The following is a 15,978-nucleotide window of genomic DNA, read 5'->3' on the forward strand; positions in this document are numbered from 1 at the left end:
GCAAGGACACTCAAAAGCCTGCCATCCATGGATTCTGTCAGTGTTTTGATCTGTTCACCATCAACATTGCGTGCAGCAGCAACCACAGCCTCCCAGACACTGTTCAGAGAGGTGTACTGTTTTCCCTCCTTGTAAATCTCACATTTGATGATGGACCACAGGTTCTCAATGGGGTTCAGATCAGGTGAACAAGGAGGCCATGTCATTAGTGTTTCTTCTTTTATACCCTTTCTTGCCAGCCACGCTGTGGAGTACTTGGACGCGTGTGATGGAGCATTGTCCTGCATGAAAATCATGTTTTTCTTGAAGGATGCAGACTTCTTCCTGTACCACTGCTTGAAGAAGGTGTCTTCCAGAAACTGGCAGTAGGACTGGGAGTTGAGCTTGACTCCATCCTCAACCCGAAAAGGCCCCACAAGCTCATCTTTGATGATACCAGCCCAAACCAGTACTCCACCTCCACCTTGCTGGCGTCTGAGTCGGACTGGAGCTCTCTGCCCTTTACCAATCCAGCCACGGGCCCATCCATCTGGCCCATCAAGACTCACTCTCATTTCATCAGTCCATAAAACCTTAGAAAAATCAGTCTTGAGATATTTCTTGGCCCAGTCTTGACGTTTCAGCTTGTGTGTCTTGTTCAGTGGTGGTCGTCTTTCAGCCTTTCTTACCTTGGCCATGTCTCTGAGTATTGCACACCTTGTGCTTTTGGGCACTCCAGTGATGTTGCAGCTCTGAAATATGGCCAAACTGGTGGCAAGTGGCATCTTGGCAACTGCACGCTTGACTTTTCTCAGTTCATGGGCAGTTATTTTGCGCCTTGGTTTTTCCACACGCTTCTTGCGACCCTGTTGACTATTTTAAATGAAACACTTGATTGTTCGATGATCACGCTTCAGAAGCTTTGCAATTTTGAGACTGCTGCATCCCTCTGCAAGATATCTCACTATTTTTGACTTTTCTGAGTCTGTCAAGTCCTTCTTTTGACCCATTTTGCCAAAGGAAAGGAAGTTGCCTAATAATTATGCACACCTGATATAGGGTGTTGATGTCATTAGACCACACCCCTTCTCATTACAGAGATGCACATCACCTAATATGCTTAATTGGTAGTAGGCTTTTGAGCCTATACAGCTTGGAGTAAGACAACATGCATGAAGAGGATGATGTGGACAAAATACTCATTTGCCTAATAATTCTGCACTCCCTGTATATGCTTATGTGACAGGTTGGCGTCATTTAAGTGCATGGAGACATCCGCCATTTGGCGATCATTGTTGGACAGTTAGAGGAGCAATTCCTTCAGCTAGATTGATTTGTATGAAGTTAATGTTTGGACTTGGGTTAGATTCGATGTTGAAATTTGTTATTATGTTTAAAGATTTTTGATTTATTGTGGTTTTTTGGGGTTTTTTTTGTTTTGTTTTGTTTATAATAGTCAGTAGAACAAGTGAATTAGCTTGAGTCCCGTTCAGGGACCGTTCAGCAGTTGTAGCCGCATGTGTTGCTATACACCTGTCAGTCAAAGTGGCATTGCCCATTTCAAAATTTAACCCTTAATACAATTAAAACCGGTAAATTATTTTAAAAATTCACCATCCAGTTATTATGAAGGAGGAATGTAGCCATAGAACCCCAAACAATTTTTGTAGCAGGCTGTAAACATGCTTATTTCTGCTGTGAACATGTGGACATCTTATAATGTGAGACTGATTCACTTTTGGAGGCGGCCTCAAGTGGACATTAGAGGAACTGCAGGTTTTTGTACTTTATTTTTAAGCCTTGGAGTTTGATTCTACTCTGAAACGAGCCCACTTTCTTTTTCTCACAGACTTTCTTTGTATACGTCAGTATCTGAAACTTGGGCCATTCTTAATATAAATATTATATACTGTAGTATTATGTTCATGACAAGAAGAACAATAATACGTCTTCTTTATTGATCAAGGAAACTGAATGCAAGAAAGCTCTAAAATAAGCCTTTTACAGTGTGGTTTAATGGGTTGTATTCAGTTTAGGAAACGTTGCGGGGGAAAGCTGATCGTTTCTGCTGAGAGACTGGATCCAATATTAATTTGTTTAGCAGCGTCATATCAAGTGTTTCACACTAAACACAGCAGAAGAAAATTCTTAGTATTAATAAAGTGGCTGGCGTAAAGGAAAAAAAAGAATAAAATATGGATTAATTCATAAATAAAAACCACAAAATAAACTTAAATATATACATTAGAAAAATCTGCTAAACATCAACCTGTGTGTGTTTCTTTCTGTTCTGTTTCTGCACCACACATCTATGACCTCCGCCTGCTGCTGTATCCTGATTGGCTGATTCCATCCTAAATTCCTCCTCAGTTTATCACCATTATTGATGTTTTTGTGATAATTATCGAGATCTTTTATCACACACGCGCACACACACAGTAGCTCGTTGAACAGATGTGGCGCAGCAGCAGATGTGTAATGTTCGTCCCTCCATCAGTGAGGTATCAAGCAGCTGACAGGACAAGTGGCTGTCTGAGTGACAGATTGACGCTGCATCTGCCTTCATCTCTGCTCATTTCCATCCCTTTATTTTCCTTTATTTCCTCACATCCACCCTCAATGCTTCCTTTTTCGTTTTCAGTCTCCCCTCCTTGTTCTTGTCCTCATTTCCATCTTCTCCTCTAATCTTATTCCTCGTTGTTTTGTCTCATCTGTTTCATTCCTCCTTCACTCTGTTTTCCTTATGCTTTACTCCTCCTCCTCCTTTTTTTCCCCTTTGCGAGCGTTTTATTATCACTTCCTCTGACCGCCACTCGTTATCAGACGCTTCCCGACTCCCTCATCTCGCCCCCACATTAGTCAGCCAGAGAGGCTTAAGTGAAATATTATAAATAATCCAGTGTATTGAAATCTTTTATCAGCTGTGTCACTTTCATTATTCAATAAGCGATTAGTAACAGTCTTCCCAATTTAGCCATTAAGCACTGAGCGTGCTCGGCCGGCCGCCGGCTCACCGCCTGTCACGCCGGGCGGGCGGGTGAAGTATCTTCATGTCAGAGCGAGGCCTGGCGTAATTCATGAGGGGGAACCGCCCTCTGCGGCCGAGCTCCCCCAGGTAGGACCACACCAACACACACACTCAGAGATTCTCACCCTTAGCTTGCTGCACCAGTGGAAGTTCCTGGTGGTGATGGTGATACTTCTACCCACCACTATCTTTTGTTTCAGATGGGGCTTTTTGTGACCTCTGGCCAGACTAATGTGCGTGACTTTTTAATGACTCACTGACCTGCAGCTCCACCGTTTTCACCTGGATTTGGACTTCATGGCTCATGAGGATGTTTTACTACCATTCTGATGCATTTCAGTTTTCTGTTTTGACCAGGTCTTGGTTTTATTGGTGTATTGACTGGGACTTGTCAGATTCATGAAGATGTTTTTTAAAGGTATTCTTGCGTGTCATCTTTGGTGTAGTTCTGGTTCATCCATTGATTCTGACTTCTGTCACGCTTACATTTGGACTCGCTAAACCCATGGGATAGGATGGGATAAACCCATGAATGGGTTTTGATTTTCACTTATCTTGATTTTTAAGGGCATTTTTTTAGTGTGTAGCATTTGATCTAGTTTAATTAATGCATTCATAGTTTATTGGGTTGGGATTTATGATAGTTGTTTCAGTTTTCTGTTTTAACTTGGTCTTGGTTTTGTTGGTTTTATAGGTGTACTGACAAGAACTTACCAAGTTCACGTCAGTGTTTCTACTCCGATATTTTGGATTTTTGGATCAAACTACGACTTCTTTTGTGCCGTTCTTGCTCATTAGCAGTACTTTGGTTTGTTTTGTTGTTCACAATGCTTTTTTGATTCAGACTTGTTGGCTTATTGTCTTTGGTAGAGTTCTTGTTCATCTATTGATTTATTTTTTTTGTTTATTTTTATTTTTTTTATATGTGTATTTTTTTTGGTTTAGTTCTAGTTTGATTAGTTCAATTTAATGTGTTTCATCGGGGTTAATTGCAAATGACTTCTTTTAGCCTTCAGCTTTAAACATTCTTAGCTTTGTTAGTTCTATCCTTGGTATGTCAAGTTTATATGCATGTTTTGACTTATTTTGGTTTTAACTTTTATTCTGAAAATTTTAACTCAAATGTAGCTCTTCATTTTTACTTGTGGTGGTCTTTGAATTAGTCCTCTACATTATACATGCTTCCCTTAGGCATAGCACACATTTTCATTGCTATGCAGATGACACCCAACTTCTAGCCATGAAGTCAGATAACACACAGCAATTTGTTAAAATGCAAGAATGTCTTACATACATAAAGCTCCTCACACACAAGGTCTTGAATAATCAGGGCCCATCTTATCTTAATGACATCATAGTACTGTGTGACCCCAATAGAGCACTTCGCTCTCACATTGCAGGCCTACTTGTTGTTCCTAGAGTATTTAAAAGTAGAATGGGAGGCAGAGCCTTCAGTTTTCAGGCCCCTCTTCTGTGGAACCAGCTTCCAGTTTGGATTCAGGAGACGCACACTATCTCTACTTTCAAGATTAGGCTTAAAACTTTCCTTTTTGCTAAAGCATATGGTTAGGGTTGGATCAGGTGACCCTGAATCCCCCCTTAATTATGCTATAATAGGTCTAGGCTTCTGGGGGATTCCTATGATGTGTGAAGTATTTCTTCTTCAGTCACCTTTTTCACTCAATATGTGTTTATACACCTCTCAGCATTTAATTATTAGTTATTATTAATCTCTGGCTCTCTTCCACACCATGTCTTTGACCAATCTTCTTCTCCTCACCCCCAACTGGTCATGGCAGTTGGCCATCCTCACAATGAGAGCATGAGTGGATCTGCAGCCCGTAAACACCTGTCTCAGGTAAACCGCTGCTGATCACAGCCTCGACACCGGGCTGCCATTTGAGCTTTGAAAGTTGACCTGAGTCTCTTTCGTTCAGCTTCAAAAGTTTGAAGCTGAATCTATGGGCACATTCCTGAAGTTTAAGTTGAGAAACGGTGGCTTTGATTCCTCACACGGAAAGCTGCTCACAGCTGATGTTTAAGGTGTGTGCGCGCCTCTCAGATCACATTCGTGTGTGACGGTGTCTCAGCTGAAGAGCTTCACCTCATTGTTGTCACGTGGTCGGTGCACCTGCAGCACGCCGCTCTCTGACTGCTTCATCAAGGCCTTGAATTCCTTTAAAGTCGCAGCTTAATCAGGAAGGTGGGCTCCGCCCTCCGTCACAGGTCAATTAGGGTCAGAGGGGGTCAAACAGAAGGGAAACAAAGAGGGCCTCTGTGGAGGAAAGACCAGGTGGTCCTGCAGTTACCTGTCAGTCACTTTGTTTTAGTCTCTCTCCCTCTGACACAAGTTTATATAGTTTACACAAACATGTTCTTGTGTTCTAAAGCACTTTGTGAATTTTTTTTTATCTGTGAAAAGCGCTATATAAATAAATTTTACTTTACTTACTTATGTTTAAGCTTTTTCAGACAGGTTGGTGAGAAACATTTACAAGATTTTTTAAATGAGACGCACAAAATACAAAGACTATCGTCAGTGCTGGATAGATCTGCTGATGTTTTAACCTTTTCTCCAGTATACAACATGAAGAGTACCAAACTGTTCAAATAAACTTCAAAGAGTTCAAAGATCAAATTAAACATCGACATAGCCTGTACACTCACTACAGCTATAGCCTGTACATATACTATATTCATAACATACCTTCATACCGTGTACATTGTAACATCAGAAAGTGAGAAAATGAAGAAAACAAAAGCAACAAGTTTTCACAAACTTCCACTAATGTACGATTTGTGAGATCAGCGAGCTCCAGAGAAACTCTTGCTGCTGGTTCCTCCTTAGATCCCTGATCCCTGAGGAGATGATCCAGCAGGCTACACAACATGGTTTAAACCATGAGTCGACTTAGAGGCCAATAATATCTGAGTTAGACTGAGAGGAAAAACACTTCACGTCCCCCTGCTTTGAAAAAAAGCTCATACTGGAGTAACAGGCTGGATATTCATGTAGGTTCTACCTGTTAACGTGAGTCGTGGCACATGGATGTGAGTGTAGTGACAGTTTTAACTGAGTCCCATCACTTTGTGGTGTCTTATATCATGAAGCTGCTTCTGCCTCTTGACTCATTTTTTAGCTTTTGTTTTGTATCTCAGATCCATGACTCTGGTCTGCTTCAGCCTCTCTGCTCGCGCTCTCGGGGCTCCAACCTGTGACCTTTTTAACACGACCCTGATTCATTCCCTCCGTCACTCGCCTCGCCTCCTGTGGCAGATCGAGGAAAACAAAGCGGACTAACATTTAAAGTGTCAGCCGCGGCTGTATTTCATCCTCTGCAAATGTTGCTTTGGTGGCAAATGCTCGCAGTAGCCCCAGGGGGGAGTGAATATTACAGAGTTTGCAGGGGTCAAAGGTCACAGAGCTCAAACCTGTGGAAGAATCAGAGCTACAAAGGAGCTACAGAATCATGTTAAAGTTCAGCGTTTTTATCGTCCCATCATTTGTTGGCACTTAGGTTTGATTTAATGCTTAAAAAAAATCACATTATCACAGTTTCGTACCATATTTTTTGAAGAATGTTGCCTTTATATTCTGCTAAAGGTGATTAATTAAAATAATTAATCATATCTGTGAAATAAGAGATTATACTGAAAACTGTCTAATGCAATTTCAAAGTTTAAGTTGACTTTTGTTTTATTCTATCCAACCAGCAGCTCACAATTCTAAAAAGGAAATAAAAGTTCAAACCTTACACATCACACACTGATATTTCGCTCTAAATTGCCCGCAAATAAGTTTTCTTACTTTCTTGGTTATCTTTTAATGTGAAAATCTCCAGGAAGTGTTGAGTTGTAGCTCAACAGCAGTTTTTTTGAGGCTCTTGTTGTTTGACTTTCAGTGGGTTTAAAGTGTCATGAATATTTTTAGTTTAGTTATTTTTTTAATCAGATAAATGTGAGCAGAAACTTTTTGATTGACATCTTTTGATTTTTTCCAAGTTCTATTTTTTTTATTTGTAGTGGATTAAAGATGTACTTTGTTGATCTTTCACGGACTTCCATCCCTTCATTGTGCTTATTGGCTCCTCCCACTTCAGCACCGAGCCACACCCCCTCCATAGCATCCTCTGCACTGCTGGTTTTGACACCTGTCTCTCTCTTTCTCTCCCTCTTCCCCTTTACTGTCTATGTCTTATATTTGTTGTCTCATTCCTAAAATCTGGCCTCACCTCTCCTTTGGTCCTGCATGTTTCATTCCTCATTCATTCCTCTTCTCTTGTCTCCTTTGTTCCTGTTCGGATCGCCTGTTATCTCTTCTTCATTCCTCTATCATACCCGCTTGACCTGCTTTTGTTATTCCTTCATTCCTTCTTCAATCTTCCTTTGGGTCCCCATTTGATCTTCCTTCATACCCACATTATTCCTGTTTCCTTCCTCGCTGCCGTCTTTTCTCTCTCTTCCTGCCGTCGGGGGATGCAGCCAAACGTAAAGCTTGGAAACTAAATCGCGTCTCTAGTCTTCGCAGCATTTACACCAACAGTCTGCAGAACTCAGAAGGTAAAAAAAACAAAACTGCTGTGGTGGGACGGACAGACCCCCAACTGACCTCCACCCTGACCTTCCCACCACTGCAGGGTTGGAGTCCCCTGTGCTGGAGATTTGTGCTTTTGATTCCAGGAATGAATGAGTTGGTGATTTGCAGAAAAAGATGATGAAACTGGGTTTGAGTCACTTACATGTTTAAGCAAGAAGCACTGAGACACTAACATGAAGGCTAATTCTTTAATTAATCATCAACTTTGATCAAAGAGGGAAAATTAGTTATTAGTGATATTTATAGTATTAGTATTATACTAGTATAATATATAGTAATATTAAATTATACACCTTTTTTTTACCAAAATTAAGGTCAGTACAGAGTTTAACACTCATCATGGACCATAACTTGAAAGTGAGCTGCTAGCTGAGCTGTAAACTGAACATGGATTGGTTACTTCTGAAAAAAAAAACTGATATAGTTTTAAAAGAAACTAAATATGTTGCTGTAAGTTTTATGGATTTATGACTCACATAGCCAGTTTTAAGGTATTTTTGCAGTCAGTATGGGATGTTTGCCCGACTTGGACTCATAGTTAACCTTCCCGTCCACTTTATATCCATGTACAACATGCTGGAATTGCCATTTTAAATCTTTTTCACCACCTCTTGCTGTCTTAATCAATCTGAGAGTAATGCAGTATTGTCCATGGGGGAAAAAATATATTTCTCTAACTTTATAAACCACACAGAGATATTTTCAACCTGCAGTTTGGATGTGTTTCACCTCTAAAGAGTTCTTAGAGTCTTTTTGCTGCAAATCATCCAGTCAGTTCTTTCTCGGTGTGTCCATCTGTGTTTGGTCCAGTGGAGAAAGCATCTGTCTTTCCCTTCCCCTGTATTTCTTTGCCCCACCTGCCTCACCTGTGAGGACACAGCCAACCAAACACCCCCACCCTGGAAGCATGGGCTGTACAGGTGATGATACACCACAATGTGATGTGCGTTTTGTGCGATAGTGTTCCCGAGCATCTTCTGGTGTGATTTCCTCCTTCATGAAGTATCTGCTGTGGTTCGGTTCCTCTCCGTCTTCTGCTCAAGAGCAAAAAAAATAAAAACACAGAGCCACATATTTCTTTCTCTGAGCGACTTCTGAACAATCGGCTGCAATATTTTCCAGGTTATTAATGTTGTAAAAGGCTGCGAATAATATGGGGAGTAATGACCTGTGTCGCAAAGCAATACTGTGTGCGGTGACATTTAAGGCTTTTAATTTGTGTTTCCCGAGGCCCCCTTTTGTCTCCCTCACGCCTCCCCTCTCATTGCACCTCCCGTCCTCCACTCTCAAACACACATACACCTCCCGCTGAGCCTCGACACCTCACACCCCGGATGGATGATAGGCTTGTATGCATGTCCTGCCCCCCACCCCCACCCACCCACCCTCTGCCAATCCCCACCTCCTCCCCCTCTTCCTGCCGCCATTCCTCCCTGCGTCTTGTAAATGCTGTATATTTGGTTTGTTCTTTTCTGCCGTTAAAGGTTGCCAGTGTCAGAGTTCACAAATTGCCTCGGCACCACCTCTCTCTGCGCGAATGTCACCCACAGTAGCCGAGAGCGGTGGCAGTAATTACCCGCACAGCGCAGCGTGGTCGGCGTCCGCGTTTGTGTGTGTTTGTGCTCTCGTGCATACATTTAGACACACGCAGCAGCGAATGGAGAAAGAAAAACACAGGCCGAACAGGGCAAGAAAAGAAATCAGGGGGAGTTTTTTGAAGATTTCCTCAGAGGATTTAAAATCTCTTTTTATAGCTTAAAGTCACATTTTGTTTCATTTCCAATCTGAATGAGCAAATTAAACTGTCAAGACAAAGACACGATTTTCTAGAAAGTTCTTCAAAAAATAAGCTTGATTGTTTTCGCCTTCAAAGTTTGGGGTTTAAAGTAACTTTGACAGCTAAATGGTCCTTAAATTACTTAGAAAAATGAGAAATTACCCAATCCAATGTGCTTGGAGGTTTATTTTAATCACGTACAGCAGTATTACCCATGAACGTGCGATGAAAGAGCTTTAGTTATTTTTAGTGAAATGAACTACTACTGTAAAAAGTCTGAAATAAAGTTGAGGAAAGTAAATTCTTAAAAATTGTTTCCACATGCAGCAGTTACTCATCAACACGATCATCACGTATGTGAATCTGGCATTCTCTTACTTTTAGCTCCGTATTTGGTCTCCTCCACTTCCTGAGGAAAATATCTGGCCTTTTATCTGCTACATGCTGCATGTTCTGTGACAGCTTTGGACATATTTTGTTCTTGATTTGTTTTTAGACACTTAGCATTATTTTTTGTGAAGATTTATCAACTTTACTTGTCTTTTTTTTTTTTTTTACACTTTCTAGTCATACAGTGGTCCCTCGTTTATCGGGGGAGTTACGTTCTAAAAATAACCCGTGATAAGTGAAATCTGCGAAGTAGCCAACTTTATTTTTTATAATTATTATAGATGTATAAGGCTGTAAAACCCCTCACTACATGCTTTATACACTTTTCTCAGACGGGCATGAACATTTTGACACTTTTCTCTGTTGTTTAAACACTCTCAAAGTTTAAAACTTGTAGAAAAATAAGTCCAGTATTATAGAATGAAACCAAAGGCACCTGCAGGTGACGGCGTTTCGTCGACATTGTTATGTTTGTTGGGGAGAAAACTTACAAACATACAGAACAGCACTTCAGAGTCACACTGCTAGCGATCGAAGATTGATGTAAATATGACAAGCTGAACGCATTCTGTACTGTACAGGAGGCACGGCACAAGATTGATTGACGTTGGTCTACAGCCAATCAGGACGCAGAACACAATGCGCTGTTTAAAAAAAAAAAAGCGTGCAAAATTGCACCAAAAGAAATCAACAAAACAGCGAGGCCGTGAAAGGTGAGCCGCATTATAGCGAGGGACCACTGTATTGCTTGCATCTTTTTGTGTTAATTTTTTGGACATTTTGTTATTTTTACCTTTTTTTGAGAACATTTTTATTTTTATGACACTTAAGTAATAGTACATATTCATTAACATTTACTAACACTAACAGCAATTTCTTTGTATTTTACAGCAATTTTAGTTGTAGTTCAGAGATTTTTATCATCTTTTTCCAATTTATGTTGTCATTTTATTCCTATTGCTTTTTTCATAATTTTCTAAAATATTTCTCGGGGAGTTTATTCCAAACTAATATAAAATAATGTTATTATTTTATTGATATTTTCTTATATTTTTAAAACTTGTTATATTTTCTCCTTTTTTAGAAGACAATGTGAACATTGAACACTTTTATTATCCTCTGCCCCTCGGCCCGTTTGCAAATTGAAGCTGCACATTCTCAGCATTAATTAAGCTTCATTAATGTTAAAGGTAATTAATTTTAGTCCTTGCACTTACATTTTACTTCTAGCTCCTCACCCTGGATATAAAGCAGCTAAAAGCTCCACGTTTCATATTTGACCTATTGAATATAGTTTCCATTTCTAGTTTCTATCATAATATAATCCAGTGAATATTTTTTGGTCTCCACCTCCTCCTGAGCTCTGACATCCTGTTTCTTTTAGCTGTTGGCCGCTCAGAGAACTTAAACTATGAGCTAAAAGAGGCTAAAAAGCTCCACACAGTCATTTTTCTACCATGCTTTAAGATTAGTGTTGCTGCTGAGGTCCAGGCAGGGGTTTCATAGTAAAAGTGGGTGGTGGGAGTGGTTCTTTTCCCCCCTGATTTTATTCATTAGCGGGCTTAGTGCGCTGGGTCAGCGTGCAGCATTTAAATCCAGAAACACCGTTTAATTTACGCTGCAGAGAGGCAGAGCCTTTCTGGATTGTTGGTTTCCATAATTGTCAAGCAGCCTCCACCCCTCCCCTTCCCCCTGAAAACAGAGAATCATGGGAATTTAATTATGATGGGATTCTGGCTCTTGACCCTGCAGGGCTGAGGCGGTGCTTGATGGGTGAGCCGTCATTTAGAACGAAGAGGCACCCGGTGTTCACCCAGGAGCTCCGAGCACACTCCCTCCCTGCATTATGTACAGTTTGCCCTTCATCAGACACATGTTCATACGCAGAGCTTCGACTTCCTCTGGTCTGAAGATAGTTTGATGATGGTAGCACCCGCTCTGAAGTCACGCAGTGTCCCCGTAAATCATGAAGTCTGACCAAGGGCAGCAACAGATGCTCCTAAAATAAAACTCATGCTTTTTATGCAATTAAGTTAATAATCAAAGGTCAATAAGCTCCAGGCTATGAATCAGGATCGAGCACTGTGTGAAACTCTGGATGTTTTTCTACTTTTTTTGGAGGTTTAATTTACTTTAAGTGAAATTATTTTAGGTGCTTTATCTTCAATATTTCTCGTGATAATCTGGGGCCCTTTTTCTATTTTTTTCCTGCTTTTTGGGACAATTCTTCTTAGACACCAAAATAATTTTTTTCCATAAAATGTATTTATATTAATGTATCTTTTAAAGAAAAGTAAAAAAAAGTAATTTTATTTTGACACCTTTTTCTGTCATTTTGTTTTTAAATTCTTTCAATTTTTTTATTTTTCCAATTTTTTGTATTTTTAAATTTATTTATTTTTTTATATTTTTTAGAAATATTAGTTTGACCAGTGTTTTCTTCCTCTTTGTATATAATTTTACAGATTTTGTTTATTAATGTTTATTAATATAAAGTAACTGGAATTTTTTCTTCAGATTTTGTTTATATTTTTCAAACAGTTTTCAGACATTTGTGGGGTGAATTTTTCTTTCCTTTAGCTGCTTTTTGAACATTTTATTATTCTCGACTCATTTTCAGTTTGGACCTGCAGGTTTTAATTAGGCTTCATTAATGTTAATGTTGATTAATTCGGTCGCTTCCTCTAAAAACTTATTTCTGGATCCTTGCCCAAAAACATCACCTGGAAAAAAGCAGCTTGAAGCTCCACTTTGGTAAAAATGTCCAGATTTGACATTCTCAGCTTTTTTCCACTGTGAGAAAACCTTTTATTAAATATTTTGCTTCACAGTTTGTCCCTCTCGTTTCACTGCTTTCATGAGAAAAGTTCAGTCTCATCATTGTTTCTCTGAATCTCTGAATCTCTGCGCTCAGCGGCTGGTTTACTGCACAGATCGGTTTAACCTTGATCCGTTAGCCGGCCCTTGTAAACAGTAGTTTTAATTAACGTGAGCTCATCAGACTCGGGCCGTCAGCCGCCTGCAGCAGCTCACAGATGAAAACGATCCTCGGTTATCTCTAGTAGAGAAACTTTGGAGAGCAAAGGTGTTTTCAATCTCTTCATCTGGCAGTGCGGGGCTTTCTCAGCCCACCGTTCGCCTCGGGGCGCTTCCTTCCATCCTTACCTTCCGTCCTTCCTCTCCTCGGACAAGGCCATTGATTATCCAGAGCAGAGCCGGAGGGGAGCTTCGGCTCTGCTGCTCTGAGACGATCCCAATTAGCCAAATGACTGGAGTTGAGGAGGAGCAAATGGTCGTTCCCTGGCGGGCCGGCCGTGACCGCTCTCCGACTGATTAAACCCCTCATCATCATCATCTTCTTCTTCTGCTGCCGCCGCTCGTCATGAACGGCTGCTTCCAGAAACCCTCGCCCGTGTTGTGAGTGATTACCGAGCTCACTGCTGAGATTTTGTCTGAGCCCGACCCCGCGCAGGTTTGGATGGAGGAAAGCATTTCCGGGTCACACCAGCAGAGACGGCGGAATCCTGGGAATTATCAGGCACGCTGGAGGCCATCCTTTGATTAAGTGATTACCCGGTGTCGCCTCCTCTTCCCTGCTGATCGGGGTTAATTGTAAACAGAAGCTGCTTGTAGTCTGATCTGCTGTGGTGATGATACTCAGCCCCCATCCCGTCTGTGTGCCCTAACGGTTTCCAAATGTGGCCGACATGTCAACGAACAAATGTGAACATCTGTGGCGAGGCATGGAAGCAGTCGTTCAGAAACACAGAGGTTTTCCAGCTCCACGAGGTTTACTCAGAAATCCAATCAAATTTTAACGCCGAGCTCCCATTACTGACTTTTCTAACGGTTTCTACTCACCTCATCATAACATTTAGGATTTTCTGTTTGCTCATGTTTGCTAAAAACTGCAGCTGGAAACATAAAGATGGAGATCTGAGGAAGACTCCAGCATGCAGCTGGAAGCTCACCTCATGAGTCATCTGAAGTTTGAAAAAAGCTTTGAAGAGCTAAAAAGTGGATCTTTTAGTCTTTGAACTCAAGAATTAATTCATGTTTATTTAACAGGAAGTGAAAATTGGTGAAAGTTTTCAAGTCTAGTCTGAATATCCTGTTTATTCTAACAGTCGATTCATATTGATGTGGCTCAGTCTGTTAGCTCAGTTACTGTTTTAAAGATCAGCTGGAGAGGTCTGTTGGTTACCGCTCATTTCTGGTATTTTATGTAGTTTAGCTGTAATTTCTTTTCTAATTTTGTGACATTTTTTGAGGTTTTTATACATTTTATTGCAGTAAATCCCATTAGAACTGTCTCAGTGTGGAGACTTTATTTGTATTTACTAAAATGTGATTTTGAGTGAACTGTCCCATTAATGTGTGACTCTGCAGACATGTTGTCAAACCTCGCTGGTGCTGCTTTAAAAAGTGTCCTCGACCCTGAATCCAAACACACACACAACAGGCTCGCACATACTTGATGTAATTGGCTCCTGATTGTCCCATTAACCTCTGAGGGGGTTCTGTGTAACAGATCCATATGCCACCCCCCACCCCCTCTAGCTGGCCCTGATTGTAATGACTGGCCTCTCCGGCTGACATGTCTGCAGAGAAGAGGGCAGGATGGTCCAGGGACCCTTAATTTGGGTGATATCCTGGCTACAGGGGGCAGGGTCATGTAGCTCAGTAGAACAGGTGTCCTGTCAAACAATGTAAGAGAGAGTTGGTCGTTACAGCCGTCAGCTGAGCATCCACACTTTCTTCTTATTTTTAAATTCTGCTTGGCGACTGTTTGATGACGAAGCTTTTCAATCAAAATGGTCAGAGTAAGGTCAGGATGTGTTTTCATCTCTCCCTCTCTCTCTCTCTGACAGAACAAGAGGAGAACTTTGAGTTCACCATCGTGTCGCTGACGGGGCAGACGTGGCACTTTGAAGCCACTTCCTACGAGGAGCGAGATGCCTGGGTTCAAGTCATTGAGAGCCAGATCCTGGCGAGTCTGCAGTCCTGCGAGAGCAGCAAGAACAAGGTGAGCCGAGTTCTCCTGGAGCCTTTCAGTCTCTTCATCGCATCATTTTCACATTTGTCCACATCAGGACCAACAAACATGCGAAATCGCCCTTTAATGCCCACAAACACACACACGCGCGTTCACTCACATAATTAGAAAATAGCAATTACTGTAGCTCACATTGAGCCTCAGCATTGCCATTTTCCACCTGCAGCAGGCGGCTGCGTCTCATTCGAGGCCTGATGTGTTTACGCCTCAGGCTCTCAGCCTTTTTATTGCCCTCCCACCCAAAAAGAAAGAAGAAAAAAAAAAGACGCGGGCCCCCCCTCCCTTCACCAATTCCATTTGTGTATCGTGTTGTTCCTTCACTCTCCGACATTGATGCTCATAACCCAAAACAGCAGCGACTCACATATGCTCAATGTTTTAAACATTTTTAGCCTAATTGAGAGACAGCGCTGTCAAGAACACAAGAGGTTGATCAGTGTTTAAATCCTATTTTTTTTCTCCCTCAAACTGTAAAGTAAACATATATTCAAGAAAAGAAGTGAGCCAGAACTGTTTTTTTTCTTCTTTGTTTCAGTCTCGTCTGACAAGCCAGACAGAGGCGATGGCTCTACAGTCGATCCGAAGCATTCGAGGAAACGGTCGCTGTGCCGACTGCGACACACCGAGTGAGTACAAACCACCCACAGTGTCAACAAAACCTTCACTAACAGAACCATTACCCTTCAGTTTACTTCCTAAAAATAAACCATCAGACTGGTCAAGAAAGATGATTCTTAGGGTTCACGCAAGAATGCCTTCTGAGTATCTTCTTAATGGTCTGAGTTAAACTAGACTGAAAGGATTAATTATGTGTAAATGTGACACCATCGAAGAATGGGTCCAGTTATTTCAAGGAGTTGCATAATTTAAGTCCAATTCCTGAAACTCCCTCCATCCTTTAGGTTGTTGTGCAGGATTTTCAGCCTCTCACTGTCCAACTTAGGCTACGTTCACACTGCAGGTCTTAATGCTCAATTCCGATTTTTTTTGTCTGCTTGTTCACACTACAAATAAAATGTGACAGCAAACGCGCTCTAGTGTGAACCCTCAAAGCGGCCTGCATGCGCAAAAGAAGACGTCACACACACAACGCGCTCTGTTTAGACCCAAACCAAACAGTATTGTTTGACTGATGGCCGTTAATATAAAGA

The 15,978-nt window shown here is 41.2% G+C and overlaps 1 protein-coding gene across 6 annotated transcripts in view; it reads left to right on the forward strand.

Annotated features, from left to right (window-relative positions):
* Positions 1 to 15,978, forward strand: part of agap1 (ArfGAP with GTPase domain, ankyrin repeat and PH domain 1) — a 178,730-nt gene that overhangs the window by 137,449 nt on the left and 25,303 nt on the right. For 5 of the 6 annotated variants that reach the window (XM_084920941.1, XM_084920940.1, XM_084920937.1 and 2 more), the window contains 2 exons: positions 14,643 to 14,797; positions 15,363 to 15,453. In XM_084920941.1, coding sequence (XP_084777067.1) covers positions 14,643 to 14,797; positions 15,363 to 15,453 — 246 coding nt within the window. Of the gene's footprint in view, positions 1 to 7,489; positions 7,568 to 14,642; positions 14,798 to 15,362; positions 15,454 to 15,978 lie in introns of all 6 variants that reach the window. The other variant, XM_084920942.1, reaches the window with a different exon arrangement.

Source organism: Perissodus microlepis, chromosome 23, assembly GCF_051167445.1.
Source record: "Perissodus microlepis isolate ML-2025 ecotype Zambia chromosome 23, ASM5116744v1, whole genome shotgun sequence".
Lineage (NCBI taxonomy): Eukaryota > Metazoa > Chordata > Actinopteri > Cichliformes > Cichlidae > Perissodus > Perissodus microlepis.